Source organism: Pelobates fuscus, chromosome 5, assembly GCF_036172605.1.
Source record: "Pelobates fuscus isolate aPelFus1 chromosome 5, aPelFus1.pri, whole genome shotgun sequence".
In the NCBI taxonomy this organism is placed as follows: Eukaryota; Metazoa; Chordata; class Amphibia; order Anura; family Pelobatidae; genus Pelobates; species Pelobates fuscus.
This window is the reverse complement of record NC_086321.1, coordinates 45,163,563-45,184,651: the sequence shown is the minus strand read 5'-3', so window position 1 is coordinate 45,184,651 and position 21,089 is coordinate 45,163,563. Positions and strand designations below refer to the sequence as shown.

At 42.5% G+C, this 21,089-nt stretch overlaps 1 protein-coding gene across 1 annotated transcript in view; it reads left to right on the top strand.

Moving 5' to 3' along the window:
• CCL27 (C-C motif chemokine ligand 27) overlaps positions 1-3,549 on the top strand; it is a 28,767-nt gene extending 25,218 nt beyond the window's left edge. Inside the window, exon 3 of the mRNA XM_063456787.1 lies at positions 2,580-3,549. Within this exon, the coding sequence (XP_063312857.1) occupies positions 2,580-2,679 (100 nt within the window). The 3' untranslated portion in view covers positions 2,680-3,549. The remainder of the gene's footprint in view (positions 1-2,579) is intronic.
• Positions 3,550-21,089: the final 17,540 nt, after the last annotated feature.

The window sequence follows — 21,089 nt, the reverse complement described above, 5'->3', positions numbered from 1 at the left end:
CCATGACTCAAATCCACATCCTATCTACCCACACCATGACTTAGTTCCACATCCTATCTACCCACACCATGACTCAAATCCACATCCTATCTACCCACACCATGACTCAAATACCCACACCGCGACTGAAATTCACATCCTGTCTATCCACACCATGACTGAAATCCACATCCTGTCTACCCACACCATGACTCAAATCCACACCCTATCTACCCACATCATGACTCAATTCCACATCCTATCTACCCACACCATGACTCAAATCCACATCCTATCTACCCACACCATGACTCAAATCCCGTTCCTATGTACCCACACCATGACTCAAATCCACATCCTATCTAGACACAACATGACTCAATTCCACATCCTATTTACCCACACCATGACTCAATTCCACATCCTATCTACCCTCACCATGACTCAATTCCACATTCTATCGACCCACACCATGACTCAAATCCACATCCTATCTACACACACCATGACTCAATTCCACATCCTATCTACACACACCATGACTCAATTCCACATCCTATCTACCCACACTATGACTCAATTCCACGTCCTGTCTACCCAAACCATGACTCAAATCCACATCCTATCTACCCGCACCATGACTTAGTTCCACATCCTATCTACTCACACCATGACTCAAATCCACATCCTATCTACCCACACCATGACTCAAATACCCACACCGCGACTGAAATTCACATCCTGTCTATCCACACCATGACTGAAATCCACATCCTGTCTACCCACACCATGACTCAAATCCACACCCTATCTACCCACATCATGACTCAATTCCACATCCTATCTACCCACACCATGACTCAAATCCACATCCTATCTACCCACACCATGACTCAAATCCACATCCTATCTACCCACACCATGACTCAAATCCACATCCTATCTAGACACACCATGACTCAATTCCACATCCTATCTACACACACCATGACTCAATTCCACATCCTATCTACCCACACTATGACTCAATTCCACGTCCTGTCTACCCAAACCATGACTCAAATCCACATCCTATCTACCCACACCATGACTTAGTTCCACATCCTATCTACCCACACCATGACTCAAATCCACATCCTATCTACCCACACCATGACTCAAATACCCACACCGCGACTGAAATTCACATCCTGTCTATCCACACCATGACTGGAATCCACATCCTGTCTACCCACACCATGACTCAAATCCACACCCTATCTACCCACATCATGACTCAATTCCACATCCTATCTACCCACACCATGACTCAAATCCACATCCTATCTACCCACACCATGACTCAAATCCACATCCTATCTACCCACACCATGACTCAAATCCACATCCTATCTAGACACACCATGACTCAATTCCACATCCTATCTACCCACACCATGACTCAAATCCCCATCCTATCTAACCACACCATGACTCAATTCCACATCCTATCTACCCACACCATGACTCAATCCCACATCCTATCTACCCACAACATGACTCAATTCCACATCCTATCTACCCTCACCATGACTCAATTCCACATCCTATCTACCCACACCATGACTCAAATCCACATCCTATCTACACACACCATGACTCAATTCCACATCCTATCTACCCACACTATGACTCAATTCCACGTCCTGTCTACCCAAACCATGACTCAAATCCACATCCTATCTACCCACACCATGACTTAGTTCCACATCCTATCTACCCACACCATGACTCAAATACCCACACCACGACTGAAATTCACATCCTGTCTATCCACACCATGACTGAAATCCACATCCTGTCTACCCACACCATGACTCAAATCCACACCCTATCTACCCACATCATGACTCAATTCCACATCCTATCTACCCACACCATGACTCAAATCCACATCCTATCTACCCACACCATGACTCAAATCCACATCCTATCTAGACACACCATGACTCAATTCCACATCCTATCTACCCACACCATGACTCAAATCCACATCCTATCTAACCACACCATGACTCAAATACCAACACCATGACTGAAATTCACATCCTGTCTACCCACACCATGACTGAAATCCACATCCTGTCTACCCACACCATGACTCAAATCCACAACCTAACTAACCACACCATGACTCAGTTCCAGATCCTATCTACCCACACCATGACTCAAGTCCACATCCTATCTAACACCACCATGCCTAAATCCAAATCTGCCATAGCTAAACCCACATCCATCCCATGCATGCCACAAGAAAACCTAATGCTTTGCCAATATCTGCATGCAGCCTATTTACATTGTGCCTAAATCTACATCCTTCTCATCCCGCTGTACAAAATTCACAATCCCACTGCCCAAAATGCACAATCCACATGTTTCCCACCCACACAGTAACAACATCTAACCACACTTAACTACTACATTAAAATTTTACACGTTGACTAGGGTTAAAGTGTTTAAGAACAATCCAGTGGCTTCCTAAGCAAATGTAGAGAAAACATAGGGTTGAATCAATCTGTTTCATTTTAATGAATCCTTTAATTTTATTTCTCTCCAAACAGGCTCCATGTCCGCAACCAGAAGAAATGTATGGATCCTAACATCAAGTCTCTGAGAAAGTGGATCAAAAATCACCTTGCCGCAAGTGGCGTGAGAGTCTAATTTGTTGCAGAGAAGATGCTGGTTTCCTAAACACATTGGATAGTTGGGGTATTTCTGTCCTGGTTTAAGAAGTCTGCTTCTCTTCACTGTGCAAATCTCCCTTCTGCCCTGTATGTTAGGGACCATCTTCCAACATGATTGTTTTAATCTTTCCAACCTGATTAGCCAAAAGAACATCGAATCCAATCAACAAACGTCTTTACAGCTAATCAGAAATAATTGGAGGTAGGACTCCCTGCTCTAATGCCAGAGCTGTACCCCAGGATTATAGGACGCAGCCCAAGCACAGAGAAACCCCATAATAAAAGCAGAAGGACTATGATAATTAGTGCATGGTGTAATCCACACCATATTCCTGGGTCGCTCCTAATGTTAGACATGTGAGGGTATATTTTTCGATCTCAAAACAGAGGGAAAGAAATGGAACACATATAGAGAGTGTTTATGGATGAAAATGCAGTGAATTAATTTATTCTTTTTTTAACACTGACCAAAAGCAAACTAAATATTTTTCCCTGCTGTTGGAGTGCTTTGTAATGCATTGCGCTCCATATTTTTTGTATCCATTATGACCCATTATTTTTCATGATATTAATAATGTTGCTTTTTGCAATTAAATTGTAACTACTGAATTCAAATTGTGTAAGAGCTATTTGCTTATTTTATAATAGATTATTTGTACCCGCACAGTTCTACTTTCACAGTATGTGCAGTTTTTTTTGTAGGTGACGTCATTACTGTGGCGCCCACGCTTATTTTTATCTAGAGCTTAGATACAGTTTAGTGAAGTCTTACCCATGTTTTTAATAGTGCAGCAAAGGTCTGCTATTTTGTTTAAGAAATATACAATAAAAGTTCTAATATTTTGTATTTTTTTTCATGTTAAATGTTACTTATTTTGTCTATCTGTTGGTGTATTCAGTAATGCTGATAATGGCGAGGAAGGCTCTAGCACACTGTCCTGTCACCTAAGCCCAATTAGTCAATTACAATAGCAGTTCCTTAACCCCTTAAGGACACATGACATGTGTGACATGTCATGATTGCATTTTATTCCAGAAGTTTGGTCCTTAAGGGGTTAAACACCATGTCTGTACCGGAGCCTAGACTATTCTTTAAGGAATGGAAGAATTGCTTTTTTTTTTTTATTCTTTTTTTTTCTTGTGCATGTAAATACAGGTAACAGTTTTCTTGCAATGCCACGACAGCATTGGCAAGCTAATTGGGGACAGCAAATTTTTTAATAATAATATCAAGCTAGTTCTGTAAAAGGTTATGTCAGAATATGAGATAAGTTTTAAACTAGTGATTCTGATATTGCCAACATTGTCACGCTTAAGATTAGTTATACTCATATGCAGCAATATCTGGGAACATTGCTTTAAATCTCTAATATGAGAGAGCTTAAACTTCAGGTTGAAGGTACATAAAACAAGTGGGAACAGATAATGCTCAACACTGTTGGATGTATGTATGTTAGGTAGTTAGAATAATTAATGAGTTACAACAGGCTTCCATTCTCACCTATGCTTGAGAGAGTATCTATAGATTTGTACCTTCAAGTGGGATTACATGCGTGTAAACCAACGGCCTCCTTTTGAATTTTATATAGGTTTAGGTTTAGGTTGCCCCGGTAGATTAATTTAGTTAACAAGCAAAGACTTGAATGTCCCTTCGCGTAGTGTGAATTAAGAACAGGTAAGTAATCATTACTGTTGTTTAGTCGAAAGTCCGGTAACAGTCCATGTGTTTGAAGGCGTAATGGGGGAGTCCAGCCACAGCGGATTATACCCGGCAGGTTCCAGTCTCGTAGTCCTTCTCAACCAATCCCCTCTGCACGCCTGGTGCAGCCCCTATGAGTCTCCATCTCCTGCGGTGTCCACAACATAGACAGGGACTGGAGCCAGGCCTCAGGTTGTTGGTGGTAGAAATGTGCGTTTCGGGGGGTTCGGTGTTTCCCCGGTGGGTTGATTGTTTCTTGACCCGTCCGGAATTGTGATGGCTTAAAGTGGAGGTGGATGCTGGGCGGTGAGCAAGCCCTGCGTCGCTGCTTGTGTTGCTGTATACGACGTCGGTGCCCCCTGGGGGAGCCGCTGACGGTTATCACTCTTCGTCTGGGTTTAGAGTTAGAGGCCGCCGGGGCTGCACTTACAGGAGAGGTCTGTTTAGTTGGTGTGGATTTCAGCTTCCTCTCGGTTATCCGAGAACAGAAGGCAGCAAAGAGTTTGTCGAGTTTTTTCATAGTTTGCGTTGCTGGATCTCCACTGGTCCCCACGCCTGTCGACTGGCACTTGGCCTCCGCCATTTTGGAGTGAGAGGTCCGTGGGTGATCAGTCTCTGGGGCATGCGGTGTCTGCAGCAGGTAAGCCTTTGGTGCCGGGATATCCCTCACCGGCAGGGGGGGGGAGAAAGGCTTGCGGGCGGTCCTTTGCTTCTTTAGGGTCAGCTTCCATGGAGTCTTGGGCTGGGCGATTGTCCGCCTCATCCTCGCCTTTGTCTCTACTTAGGCCGCAGGACCGAGCGTTTATCGTTGCAGTGGGCCCCAGCTGTATTTCTTGCGAACTCCTGTGCATCCCATACTCAGGTGGGGCAGTTTTATGTAGTTTGTAGTTTGTATACCGGGTTATTTTTGGTGTAGATTGGCAATTCAGACGGGAGCTCGTGCTACACACGTCTGATCCGCTCCACAGCCAGGCTCCGCCCCCCAGAATTGCTTTTTTTTAAATGGACATAGCGCACAGCTATTATAACTATAAGTCGGATTACGGCATTAACATTTTATTAAAGAAATACAACAAAAACAAGCATCAACATTTTGGGTGACTAGTGGGGACAGGGAGTGACAGCTTTGTAATTCATAAAAATAACCATATAACAAGAATAGCTTCATTGAGCATTGCTTACTTCACTTTATACAGTTACTTTTGGCTCTCCAGAGCTCTACACAGGCATGGCATCTGCTGTTCATTAGGAAACATTCCAATCGTATAGAATGTCCTCATAACAGATTAATGAGGAGGTAACCAAATACATTTCTACATTTAAAATACAATTACAGATGAGACTCCTGTTTCATAAACACACACAGAGGGCTGAGTTAAAGGAAAATTTTAAAAACCATAAACACTGCAGCAAGCCATAGTGGTTAGGGTTCCAGGAGTGGCCTGGTGCTCCCCCCTGCCCTCCAATGTAAGTAGACATTCTGTTTTAGAATGGTATGACTTCTTACCTGGCGTCTTCTACCAGAAAAACTGGAAAGAATTGCTTTAGAGATTTCACTAGCTCTCCTGAGCTCAGCCCGGCAGCGAGGGACCAGCTCATTGGCTGAGAGTTACAGCACAGCCTTGCCACGCTAAGCTCGGAGAACTTCCGTCTTTAATGTAGGCTGTAGTGGAGATAGAGAGCAGTGCCCAGCGGACCCCGGGTAAGCTAAAACAGTTTGACTACTTACATTGGAGATCACCAGGGCACTCCTGACAACATAACCACTACATTGCCTTTTAGTAGTTATGGTGCTTGGCGTATTCCTTTAATTAAGGTTGTGTTGCAATCCATATTGTGTTTGCCACCTATTTTATAATAACAACGAATAACGCAACAATTGTTTTTTACCCTTCCTGGTAAGGCTAAAGTTTTCTACCTGGTTAAAGCCATTATCATCCTGTGTGTTAAATATATTTAGAACTTTCCAGTCAATGAGACACTTTTTAAAAATATAGGCAGAGCCATAGGTAACCACACAAAATTACATATTCTTCTATTTCTGTCTCTCCAGCTATTTGTTTTCCTTCGTAAGATACTTAATTTACTTTTTGACTGCCCCAAATGTACATAAAATAAAATATGATTGATATAACTGAGCAATACATAAAATTAGTAAGTTGTTCCATATACAAGAATGCAAAATTAAAAATATAAAAAATTATGAATAAGAAAAAACAAATAAGTAAAAGATGCGGTGAGGGGGGCTCTCTAGAAAATGCTAAATAATATCAATTGTAGGATTAAAAAAATCGGTTTGTGTGCTTCTACACTTTTTCAGAACCAGCATTTCTGATATACATAAAAAATAAAAAATTAAATTCTGTAAATGTACATAAATACATTCAGATTTTCAAATATGAATATATTCTACTTATTCATCCATGGTTTTAAATAAAAACGTTTTTTTAAATAAATACATTTTTTTGTAAATGTGGTATATATATATATATTTTTTTTTATTGAAATGCCATTAAAATTCATAGGTATTTTTAAGACTGACCTTTCCATTTAGACTGACAGCAATCTGGGACAGCTAATCAGGCCCTGGGCCCCTCGTTAGTGAAATATAATATACATGGCATCAAGGGTTGTCTAATTTTGCTCAACCCAATAACTTTAACGTGTGTTGCTGTTCCCTAATTCCAGACTTGTGTTTCTTCCCCCTAACTCCCTATTTGTGCTTCACCTCCCCAATCCAACACTTATGCTTCTTTCTCCTTGAAATGCCCTACCCTCCCTAATTCTCCACTTGTAAATGGTGCACATACTGTGAATCACCTACAATAAATGCAGAGGTATTAAAACATCATGATGAAGCCACACAATGATTTAAGTACCTGCATTCATTTGGGGTGATTCATGATTTTTGCAGACAATTAATTTTTTAATCTTGATGGTTATATGCGTAGAGCATATTGTGAACATAGACGTCACTTGGGGTGGGCATTAGGTCCTTTAGGGCCTACTAAGAGGCTATCTCTTCAAGCAGTGTGCAGGGGACAGCAAGGGAATAGTTAATTGTTCTTGCGACAGCTGCTTGTTACCTCCTCAGCTGCCTGATGTAGATAAAGCACTACTGTTACACAGTCCCCTACACACTGCTTCCCGATTGCCATGTCAATAAATCAAGAGTTTGCAGACAAACTGATCTGCAAACTCTGAACTTGACGCCAGCCAGCTCAGCCGGAATGATTAACAGTCTGGCATTGACATTGAACCAATGAGTGTTTGCAGTACTCTGTTGCCTAGTTAAAGGAAAAATGAGGAAGGATTCCTCATGTGTCAAAGAGCTGACATTGACAAGGCTCTGTGTGAGCCAATAGCATTGCACTCTGCGTAGTGGGAGGAGCTTTAAATCATTTTTCTAAACTACGCTTATTATTATAGTAAACCCAAAACAAATGATAAGCTAACGGCGCCTTCTATTAATCGTAAAGTAGGTGATATAAATTGAGTTTTACAACTCTTTAGTGCAATATACAAAAATACATACATATAGGACATAGGATGTGGGTGCTTCCAGTATGACGCTCGCCAAACTAAGGGCAAAGGAATTATCAGCACGCAATATTGGCAGCGCCCACATCCTATATGATGCCACTTCCGTGTAACGCCCAAATCAGAAGGCCTACAGGAAGCCAACAGGAATACATTAATGGATATTAGACTGCTTATGTATACCTGTACTCACGATGGACCAAGCACACATCTGATGAAATCAAGGTAAAACGTGTTAGTTGCGATTTGTGGTCTGTTTTTGACTATTTTGGTTTTAGTTATTGCTTTAATTCAAACAAAGTTTATTTCTTCACATTATTTTGAAGAAATATCTTCGGTCCATCCACTGGCTTCCTGGTTCCTGCATACCTGGTTTCTGGTTATACCACCAATACCTTATACCACCAGAGTGGGTTTTGTTGCTCATAAAAGTTCAAGCAGAATATTTATTTTAGATTATTTATAACTCCGTGATGTCCTGTTTTGTGTATTTACATATCACATTGCAATTGAAAGTTGAGACCACTCACCATTGACCAGTGTATATCCTTAGATGGGATTTCAGCTGAGCTCTTAGTAGCTCATAGAAGTGTGAGTACTTAGTAGCTCCTAGCAGGGCCGGCCTTAGGCATTTAGACGCCCTGTGCGAAAAATCTTCACAGCGCCCCCCCCCCATCCATGTATGCTGTTATGTTTGTGTTGTCTGTGTATGTAATAGTACGTGTAATGACTGTGTGTGATATGTATGCTATGTGTGATATTTGTAATGGGTATATTAACAGTGTGTGATATGTGTGTATTGGTTGTATGTGACACACACACACACACACACACAGAGTCAGACGGCCATACACACACAGGAAGACATCCACACACACACAAGCAGACAGTCATACACACACACACACAGGCAGACAGTCACACACACACACACACACACACACACAGACACACACAGGCAGTCAGTCATACACACACAGGCAGACAGTCAGTCATACACACAGACACACACAGACAGTAATACACATAGACACACACAGAGGCAGACAGTAATACACACAGACACACACACAGTCATACACACACACACACACACACACAGGCAGACACACACACACACGCAGTCAGTCATACACCCAGACACACACAGACAGTAATACACACAGACACACACAGAGGCAGACAGTAATACACACAGACACACACACAGTCATACACACACACACACACACACAGGCAGACACACACACACACACACACGCAGTTAGTCATACACACAGACACACACAGACAGTAATACACACAGACACACACAGAGGCAGACAGTAACACACACAGACACACACACAGTCATACACATAGAGGCAGACAGTCATACACACACACACACACACACAGGCAGACAGTCATTCACACAGAGGCAGTCATACACAGTCACACACACAGAGGCAGACAGTAATACACACAGACAAACACACAGAGGCAGACAGTAATACACACAGACACACAGTGGCAGACAGTCATATACACACACACACACACACGCGCAGACAGTCATACACACACACACACAGACACACACAGGCAGATAGTCATACACACAGAGGCAGACAGTCATACACACAGACACACACACAGAGGCAGACAGTAATACACACAGACACAGTGGCAGACAGTCATACACACACACACACACAGTCATACACACACACACAGGCAGACAGTCATACATACACACACACAGAGACACACACAGGCAGACAGTCATACACACAGACATACAGAGGCAGACAGTCATACACACACACACACACACACACACACAGAGGCAGACAGTCATACACACAGGCAGAGAGCACACTCACCTGACAATCACACAGTTACCTGTGGAGTTCATTGTTGAGGCAGTGCAGCTCCTGGCGACTGTTTGGTGGGGAAGCAGGGACTCCTTCCTGCTTCCCCTGCAGCCGTTTTCCGGCGCTTTTAGCTCCGCCCCCGCCGCACGGTAAGCTCCGCCCCCGCTGCAAATTTAAAAAAAAAAATATATATAATAATATATATTTTTTTTTTTAATCGGCTGTGCGGCCGCACGGCGCCCCCTGCTCCATGGCGCCCTGTGCGGCCGCACAGCTCGCACACCCTAAGGCCGGCCCTGGCTCCTAGAAGTGTGAGTTATTTCTCATATACACCTTATATGTACTTTATTAAATTGGCTATATTGCAAGCCTATCTCTTTATATATATTTCCTTTTGAGATTCCTGTGGCTTATCAAAGAACCCCTATATACACACAGTATGTATGTACTGTATTTTTGAATATTGCACTAAAGGATTGTAAAACTTTATTTATATCAACTACTTTACTTTTTATACACAGGGCAGTTACCGTATCTTTTATTTTAGGGTTACTCTAGGTTATTGCTGCCTGGTCCCCCTTTATTATAGTGAGCAACAAATTTCCATTTTTTTTACTTATTATTATTATTATTATTTGCAGGTAGAATTAAAGAGGTAAAGAAGGACCTGCTCAACCCAGAATACAATCTATGAACTCCTGATTCATTTAGAAGTTTATGTATTTTTAGAAAATTATTCAGGCTAGCTGCACGTAACGGGAACTGCAATTCATAGGCATCTACAGTGTAAAATGTAGACATTGCTGTAATATTCTATTTTGCTATAATAATCTAATTACAAATACAAGGACTGACGGCACAGTGCTGTGAACTTAGTATTTGGAAAACAAACCTGTATTCCTAGCACTAGAGTGCCCCTGTCCCTTGTTAGTACCAGGCCCTCCCTCCTTCAAGAATTCCTAAACAGATTTATATTATCCTAACTGAAGATACTGTAATACATAATAGCTGATTTATTTCTCACAGCTGTATATGCTGTCACATTAGGTTGATATCTGGGTGATATTTGGAATCCAGATGAGTGAAATGTATCTGGTGATAAGGAGCTACAGGCGGTATCATGCAGTAACATGCAATTCACGTTGCATGTTTATATCATACAACAAAATACCAGATTTTTATATGATCCATTTATACAGATCGTGTTTTTTTCCCCCAATCTTTATTTATAAAAAAAAAGACAAACAAAGGCGTGAGACAACAAATCATATTAAGTGCATGCATGACATTTTCCATTCTACATTATATTTATATTTGCACACTGTCAGGAAATTACATTGTGAATTGCGAAATGTCCCCACTGGCCTCCAGTAGTCAGCTTTTTGAGATAATCAAAAACAATGTAGAACCTTATCTAGGGATGAAAAAACACATCCCGGACACATTTACATATTCATACTCTTGTACACATGCAACCATATTCAAATTCGTACATAAACTGATCAATATAAACGTTCCATGTGTACACTCCCATTATACCGTTGGATTTATCAAGCTTCTTCTTCTGTATCATGCACAATGACTACGGAAGCCCAATATTGCTTCACTGCCCCCAGGCAGGTGTATTGTTCTTCCATCTCTGGCATAGCAGGACATGTTACATACGTTCGAGCCTAACCATTTTTGAAAAAAAAAAGGGGGGAGGTTGTAAAAAGGGGAGGAGGAGAGTTAAGGGGGGTCATGGTACTGGTTTCTTTGACTCTTATGAGTACAGATCATGTTTTTAAAAAAACAAAATATCAAGAAAGGCAAAGAATAAAAACCTAGTCTGCGTGCATCGTAGTGGGGGAAAATAAAGAAATTGGGAAATTGTAAAAAAATAAATTTTAAAATGAGGTGCCCAAATCACAGCTACAAATGCAGGCTGCAGAGGTGAATCACATTAGGCTGACGACCAAATAGCTATATTTGTTGGGATAAGCACCTGACTGGCTGCTTTAACCTGGGGCTGGCAGGATGGCTGCTGGATGAGCTTAGGGGACTAAGAGGTGCCAGGAGCAGCAGAAACCAGTCGCTCCTCACACTATACACAGAGCCAAAGCCTGCTGGAAATCATAATGGCAATAAACACACAGAGGAGGGGCTGCACTCAAGTTAGAATTTATTTTTCATCTTGAAAGACTTGTTTCATCATAAAGAAAGGTGATCCAGATTGTTGGGGTGCCCAGACCCCCAATATCACTTAGTAGAAATTAGGAGAGAATCGAGGCAGTCAAGACTCTTTTAATAGAAGACTTTAATGGAATATTATAGCACTTGGGACAACATTTCAGTTAAGCAATGTGACCTTTGTAAAGTACACATTGGTCACTATATGTATGTCAGCGAGTGCGTGTGTATCAGTGTGTGTAAGATCCTAATTGGTCAGTGGGGTGTTTTGCCTCGCATGGGCAATAGCCTCCCAATGATTTCCTACAGGAAAGCATTGGATTGGCTGAGATGATTAAATTTGATGATATCAGCCAAGGAGGAGGGGCGTGGGCACTGCCGGCCGCGAAAAGACCCGCTCGCAGCTGGAAAAAGGTAAACTACTTTTTTCACTAAAGAAAGTTTTCACACCTATAGTGTCAGAAATACGTTTGTATTGCTGATACTATAGTGTTCCTTTATGCATGTTTAATCTGCTGTCATCTACTTATATTAAACCAAAAAAAAGAGTAGTCTGTATGCATACTACCTGACAAAAGGTATGACTATGGCTATTTTACTGTTATTATTGTTTTGCACAGTACCATGTCTGCTTTATGACAACCACCACTCATCAAAATAAAACAATGACAAAACAAAATACATAACTGTGAGTTTTATTACCGGTGAGCTTTGCGATATGCTCATACACATTGCACATAGCTGTGAGTTCTATTGCTGTGGAGCACTGTGATAAACTCATACACATCCACCTTACTATGAGATTTTATTGCTGTGGAGCTCTGGGATACATTCATGCACACTGCACGTTATAACACAACAATATCTACAGAGTGTCCCAGTGCACGTTACTTTAAATCTTATTGCTGTGGAGTTCCAGGATACACAGGACAACTTGCTGTGCATTGTTAATACTAACGATTTACACTCAAATTTCTTAAGCTGACTAATGATTCTATATTTCTCAGCTGTCATTTTCAATGCCAATCTAGTTTATATTATTATAAGCTTATTGGGACTTAAATGTTTAATTCCCAACGTGTGCCTCTCCTTTGCTAATCTCTCACTTTCTCCCCGTCCCATCCCCACTTGTGCTTCTTCCCACCCAAACTCCCACTTGTGTAATAAATAATAGCTGATTTATTTCTCACAGCTGTATATGCTGTCACATTAGGTTGATATCTGGGTGATATTTAGAATCCAGGTGAGTGAAACGTATCTGGTAATAAAGAGCTACAGGCGGTATCATGCAGTAACATGCAGTTCACGTTGCATGTTTATATCATACAACTCAGCCAGATGTTTATATGATCTATTTATACAGATCATGTTTTTAGAAAAAAAAATATCAAGAAAGTCAAAGAAATCAAACCCTCATCTGTGTGCATCGTTACATGTAGAGGAAAAAAAAAAAAAAAGAATTGAAACAAAAAAGGAGTATTAAAATGAGGTGCCCAAATCACAGCTACAAATGCAGCTGCAGAGGTGAGTCATATTAGGTTGAAGGCCAAATAGCTGTAAGTGTTGTGATAAGCGTTGGGCCGGCTGCTTTAACACCTTAAGGACACATGACATGTGTGACATGTCATGATTCCCTTTTATTCCAGAAGTTTGGTCCTTAAGGGGTTAAGCTTATCACTTAGTAGAAATTAGTAGAGAATCCAGGCAATCAAGATTAGTTTGATAGCAGACTGTAATGGGACATTATAGCACTTGTGACAAGGTTTCAGTCACTCAATGTGACCTTTGTAAAGAAGACATTGGTCACTATATGTATGTCTGTAAGTGTGTGTGTGTGTGTGTGTGTGTGTGTGCATCAGTGTAAGAGTCACTGTGTGGATGTGTCAGTGTGTGTGCTGATTAGTGTAGTGTATGTGAGCATGTATCAATGGGTTTGTGTGTGCACCAGTGATTGTGTGTGTCAGTGTGTGTATCGGTCAATGAGTTTGTGTGTGTCAGTGTGTGTATGAGTCACTGTCTCCCAAAGTGTATCAATGAGTGTATGTGAATGTGTTTGTGCATCATTTAATTTGTGTCAGTGTGTGTACCTGTGTGTGTGTTTGTATGGGTAAGTCAAACTGTATGTCAGTGAGCGTCAGAAATGTAAAAAGTTTTTCTGACTCTGATACCGGAGAAACTGACGGAAGCCAAGCACAGAGAGATGGACACAGGTTTCTTCAGGAAGGAAGAGATTCTTTATTCGGTTCACCGATCGGGACTCAGAGGGACTAATGTCACCAAAATACAGCAAGTTCTGAGCCCCGGACAATAGTGCAGGCTCCTTATATAGGCATGTAACTCCTCCCATATTAAGCTCCACCCGCACATTCTCTTGACCAATCAATACAAATAAGAATTAACTTCCTGCTTGACCGCATGGCCTGTCCAGCACAATGGAGGAGGGGAATACTACATCCTGTATTCTTGCACATGCTCTGTACACTACTGATCGTATCTTGCCACGTGCAACTAACTGATCGATACGTCAGCATATGTACGTACACATGCCACGTGGTAATCTCGGCCTACTAAATTTATTTTTACCGAGATTCCACCACATTCCCCCCTTTGATGCCTCTTGATATTTCACAATTACTTGAGGCATCACTTAACCTTGGTTTGCATACACCGCAAGTTACCATGAACCAGACCAGACTTATCTATGATGTGAATCTTCAACACATCTTCCTGCATTGGTTCTCCCTGATCTAGAGCCTTATATTTATAAATTGCCATTATCTGTGCAGCAGCCTTCCTCTCTGCTATATTTTCTATCAGGCTTTGCACAGACCTAACTACTAAGGGTATAAGACATGGCAGGAGTAGACACAACATTAAAATCAGTAGGACTCCACCTACCAGTGCCTTAAGCCCTCCAAACTGCTCATACCAGCTACCAAACCAACTACTTGGATTGTACCCTTTCCATACCTGAGTAGGCACATGTGCTAGTTTAACCATATGGCTAGTAAGCTCAGCTATTGCTTGCCCTTCGTCATCTATTTGAAGACAGCAATTGCTCAGGTTAAACTTCCCACATACACTTACCTCTACTGCCAATAGGTAATCCAAGGCTAATCTATTTTGGTATACTGCTGTCCTCATCCTGGTATTATGGTTCGCTAGAAGATTGAGCGCTTGTGAGGTCTCATTAGTAATAATCTCAACCACCGCCTGTAATCTTATAATACGGTTGAGCATATAAATTGGGGTTCTATAACCAAAGGTACCATCCTCTGCCCACGTGGCTGGCCCATAGTAATCTATAATACGCTGGGGAGGCCATTCATCATCTTCCCAGGCGCCTATCTCTATGGGTCCCCTTTTCTTCCTATGATTCACATCATACACTTTAACACCTAAAGTCTCACCTGTTTCGATTGGTAACAAGAAGAAGGATGGTTTGAGCATACCCAACACACATGCCCCTTCCCAGTCCTGTGGCAACTCCGAATAGGCTTTCTTACCACAGATCCAGTACAAATTTGCTGGGGCTCTCCAACTAGATGTGATGGATAGATCAAACCACACATCCTTTAAATTGGCATATCTAGCAAACGGGTTAGATGGTTCTGAGACATTTGAAGCCGACCACCAAGTTGTATTCTTTGTATCATCATCATAAGCTTTTTGCCCTAGACAAGTTAATTCTCCTACAGAAGTATTATACATCATTCCTTTCCTCGCTATGCAAACATAACCTATGATGGAGGTCTTTAATCTCCACTCAGATTTACCTCTAACACTCATATGATAATCGGCTTGTGAAGATATTAATTGTTCAACTGCCTCAGAACCGGACATTACCTCCTTTGCTTCCCAAGGCCATTGGTCTCCCATGTTTTTTTTTTTTGTAATTCTTTATTTTTTTCGAATGGTACAGTCAATTAATACAAGTATTTGAAATATAGACAATTTGTAGGCTCATGCAAGAGCCGTGTCTCAAGTGTTACAACAGTAGTTTATACATAATAGCTGAGTTCTAACAGTGTCTAGTTCCAGGCATAAGTCGTGTTACCATTCTATCCAGTTTTTATGTAACTATATAACTTTATAGGTTAATCCAACAGGGTAGGTTAAAACTGTGGGTACTTTAAGAGAGCGATATCGAGGTCTGGGGTTTGCGTAACCTGTTCCCTTCTTTGTATGTGGAACTGAGGGGCTTAGTAGAGGAGCTCCTTATGTCAGGGCTTACAGTGGGTGGTGTCAGGATCGGGACAGGGATCCAACACGCAGAGTACAAACAGTAGAAAGGTACGTATACCGGGCCTTAGAATGGCCGGACTAACGTACAGAGAATAACAGAGAATGGTCAGAGACAAGCCGAGGTCGAGGGAACGAGAAGACAGGTAAGCGAGAGACAAGCCGGGTCAGAGGGATAACAGAGATAAGCAGAATAGTACAACAAGCCGGGTCAGAACCAAAGAGAATACTAGAATACAAGAGCACTGAGTGACTAGACAAGCTAGAACCACGACAGGGCAATGAGCTGACGAGAGAAGCAAGCTTAAATACCCTGAGTCCGGAGAGTAGACACGCCTCAGCTGGGTGCTGATTGGATAAAGCCAATAGAGTGACAGGTCGCTCGGGATAGCGTCAAGACGTCACGTATCGAGCGTCATGTTAGAAAAGGAAGCGGATCCCTTGCGGCCAGCGTTAGAATGACTGGATGGACCGCGAGGAACGGGAGATATGGCGTGTCTAGACGGATAAACAACTAAGTCTCTACCCTTCTCAAAGGTAGAGACCTCAGGTACCCTGACAGTACCCCCCCTCTCAGATACGCCCACCGGGCGGAAGGAACCGGGACGAGATGGGAAGCGGGAGTGAAACGCCCTGCGGAGACGAGGAGCATGAACGTCCTCCTGAGGTACCCAACTCCTCTCCTCAGGACCATATCCCTTCCAGTTGACCAGATACTGTAATCCTCCCCGGGAGAATCGGGAATTGATAATGGAGTTGACCTCGTACTCCTCCTGACCGTTCACCTGAACCGAACGAGGTGAGGAAACCGTAGAGGAGAATCTGTTGCAAATCAGTGGTTTCAGCAAAGACACATGAAAGGAGTTGGGAATACGTAAGGCCGATGGCAGGGCTAGGCGATACGCAACCGGGTTGATACGAGACAAAACCCTGTAAGGACCTATGTACCGAGGCGCAAATTTCATAGAGGGAACTTTTAAACGAATGTTCTTAGTACTCAGCCATACTCTATCCCCAGGGACAAAAACTGGAGCCGCCCTTCTGTGTTTATCAGCGTGTTTTTTGAACAACATAGAATTATGCAGGAGAATTTGACGAGTCTGATCCCACAACTTCTTCAGATTGGTGACATGATCATCAACCGACGGTACTCCTTGGGAAGAAGAGACCGAAGGAAAAATGGAGGGATGAAAGCCATAGTTCATGAAGAAGGGGCTGGAACGAGTAGAATCACAAACGAGATTATTGTGTGCGAACTCTGCCCAAGGAATCAAACCGACCCAATCATCCTGGTGTTCGGAAACAAAGTAGCGCAGATATTGTTCAACCTTTTGATTAGTACGCTCAGCGGCTCCGTTAGACTGAGGGTGATATGCAGAGGAAAAGCTCAATTTGATACCTAATTGAGAACAGAAGGATCTCCAGAATCGTGAGACAAATTGAGGGCCTCTATCAGAAACGATTTCAGAAGGTATCCCATGTAAGCGAAAAACTTCTCTCGCAAAAATCTCCGCCAATTCAGGAGACGTGGGGAGTTTAGGCAACGGCACAAAATGAGCCATCTTAGTGAATCTATCCACCACCGTGAGAATAACAGTCTGTCTCTTGGAAGCAGGTAAATCCACAATAAAGTCCATGGCCAAACAGGACCATGGTTTCTCAGGAATGTCCAAGGGGAGCAACAAACCACAAGGAGATGCGTGAGGCTGTTTAGTCCTGGTACAAGTCTCGCAAGCTCCGACGAACTCCTTAATATCCTTTCGTAAGGAAGGCCACCAGAAATCCTTGGAGATCAAGGAATAAGTCTTGCGAATGCCAGGATGACCAGCCACCTTGCTTTCGTGGAAACACTGTAAGAGCTCCAGTTGGAGTTCAGGGGGGACAAATTTTCTTCCCTCAGGAGTCTGTCCAGGTGCCAGATGCTGTAAGTTCAAGATCTGGGCAAGCAACGGAGAATGGATTTTGAGACTCGTGTTAGCAATAATATTGCATTGGGGTACTATAGAGGACAGAACCGGTTCAGAAGAAGCCAAAGGTTCATATTGGCGAGATAGAGCATCGGCTTTAGAATTCTTTGAACCAGGCCTATAAGTAAGAACGTAATTGAAATGGGTGAGGAACAACGACCAACGAGCTTGCCTGGAAGACAATCGCCTGGCCTCTCCAATATAGGACAAGTTCTTGTGATCCGTTAAAATAGTAACAGGATGTAATGTCCCTTCCAATAAATGTCTCCATTCTTTTAAAGCCTTGATAACAGCTAGTAGTTCTCTGTCACCAATGTCATATCTGCTCTCAGCACCAGACAACTTTTTAGAAAAAAATCCACATGGATGTAATGGTTTATCCACACCTAGCCTTTGGGATAGGATAGCACCTACGCCAGTCTCCGAGGCGTCTACCTCCAGTAGGAACGGAAGAGTGGTATTAGGGTGAACTAAAATTGGGGCGGAAGCAAAAAGCTCCTTGAGATTTTTGAAAGCAAGGAGAGCTTCCGTAGACCAATTCTTAGTATCAACCCCCTGTTTGGTCATATTGGTGATGGGCGCAATAATAGAAGAATAACCCTTAATAAAGCGCCTATAATAATTGGAGAACCCAATAAATCTCTGAACGGCCTTGAGACCCTTGGGTAGAGGCCAATCTAGAATGGACTGGAGTTTATCCGGGTCCATCTTAAATCCCTCCCCAGAGATCACATAACCGAGGAAATTTACTTGGGATTGATCGAAACTACATTTCTCCAATTTGCAGTACAGACCATGTTGAAGAAGTTTGTGCAAAACCCTTCTGACCTGTTCGTGGTGAGTCTCAATCTCTCTAGAATGTATGAGTATATCGTCCAGGTATACAATAACACACTCCTGCTGAAATTCCCTAAGAACCTCATTTATCAGATCCTGGAATACAGCCGGTGCATTACATAACCCAAAAGGCATAACTGTATATTCATAGTGACCGTAACGAGTATTGAACGCCGTCATCCACTCGTGTCCCTGCTGGACTCTCACCAAGTTGTATGCCCCTCTGAGATCTAACTTGGTGAAAATGTTAGAACCCTTTAAACGATCAAAGAGTTCGGTAATCAAAGGAATGGGATAAGCATTCCTAATGGTTATCTTGTTCAAACCTCGATAATCAATACAAGGCCTAAGAGAACCATCCTTCTTTTTAACAAAAAAAAATCCAGCCCCGGCAGGGGAGGAGGATCTCCTAATGAATCCCTTGTCTAAATTCTCGTGAATATACTCCTCTAGAACTGAATTCTCTTTAGTAGATAACGGGTATACATGACCCCTGGGAGGCATGGTACCAGGGAGTAGGTTAATCTTGCAATCAAAGGATCTGTGTGGAGGTAAGGTATCGGCTCTCTTTTTATCAAATACTGCCTTTAAATCCAGGTACTGAGGCGGTATTTGTGTCTCTGTAGGATTAGAGGGGTTAGCCGACGTATTCGCCAGGCAAAGAGGCGAGACTTTCCGCAAGCATTTCTCTTGACAATTCTGACCCCATGAAACTATCTCCCCTAACTCCCAATTAATGATAGGGTTATGTCTCTTTAACCAGGAGTACCCCAGGACTATGGGAATAGAAGGAGAGGAAATGATCAACAGGGATAGGTCTTCCTCATGCAAGATACCAACAGTTAAATTAATAGGTATGGTCTCACGGAAAATAACAGGCTCAAGTAAAGGTCTACCATCTATGGCCTCAACGGCCAGAGGTGTCTCCCTTAACTGGGATGGGATAGTATGCTTGTTAACAAAGACTTGATCGATAAAGCTCTCAGCGGCTCCAGAATCAATCAAAGCCATGGTTTTTACTACTCCCTTCTCCCAAGTCAAAGAAACGGGTAGCAGAAGCCTGTGATCTTTATAATTGTGAACAGAGGACAAAATAGATACACCCAAGGCCTGTCCTCTAGAGAAACTTAGGTGCGAGCGTTTCCCGAACGATTGGGACAATTTAGGCGTAGATGACCTCTGTCTCCACAGTACATACATAAACCCTCCCTTCTCCTGTACTGTCTCTCCTCCTCTGTGAGGTGAGTATTACCTATCTGCATAGGCTCAGGGAAACGTGAGGTCTCGATCTCAGAATTTCGAAATGCAGGAGCTAGTTTAAAGGAGGGTCTACGAGTCCTATCTCGAGTGTTCTGCCTCTCTCTTAAGCGTTCATCAATGCGAGAGATAAAAGAAATTAAATCCTCCAAATTCTCAGGGAGCTCTCTAGTAGCGACCTCGTCAAGGATTACATCTGATAACCCATTTAAAAATACGTCTATATAAGCCTGTTCGTTCCACTTAACTTCTGCCGCCAAGGATCTGAACTCTAGTGCATAATCCACAAGTGTTCGATTTTCCTGTCTAAGGCGCAACAGTAATCTAGCTGCATTGACCTTCCTACCAGGGGGGTCAAAAGTTCTTTTAAAAGCAGCTACAAAGGCATTATAGTTATAGACTAACGGGTTATCATTCTCCCATAAAGGATTAGCCCATCTCAGAGCCTTCTCAATGAGTAACGTAACAATAAATCCAACCTTCGCTCTATCTGTAGGATAGGAGCAGGGTTGTAATTCGAAATGGATGCTGATCTGGTTCAAAAAGCCACGACACTTCTCAGGAGAACCGCCATAACGTACTGGTGGAGTAATACGAGAAGAAGCACCAACAGTAGCTACTTCTAGACCTGAACTTACAGGAGAGATCGAAGGAGTACGTGTCTCCTCTGGTGGGTTACTAGCACGAGACAATAGCGCCTGTAGTGCTAGGGCCATCTGATCCATCCTGTGTTCCATGGCATCAAACCTGGGGTCGGAAGAACCAAGCTGACTGTTTGTACCTGCAGGATCCATTGGCCCTGTCGTAATGTCAGGATCGG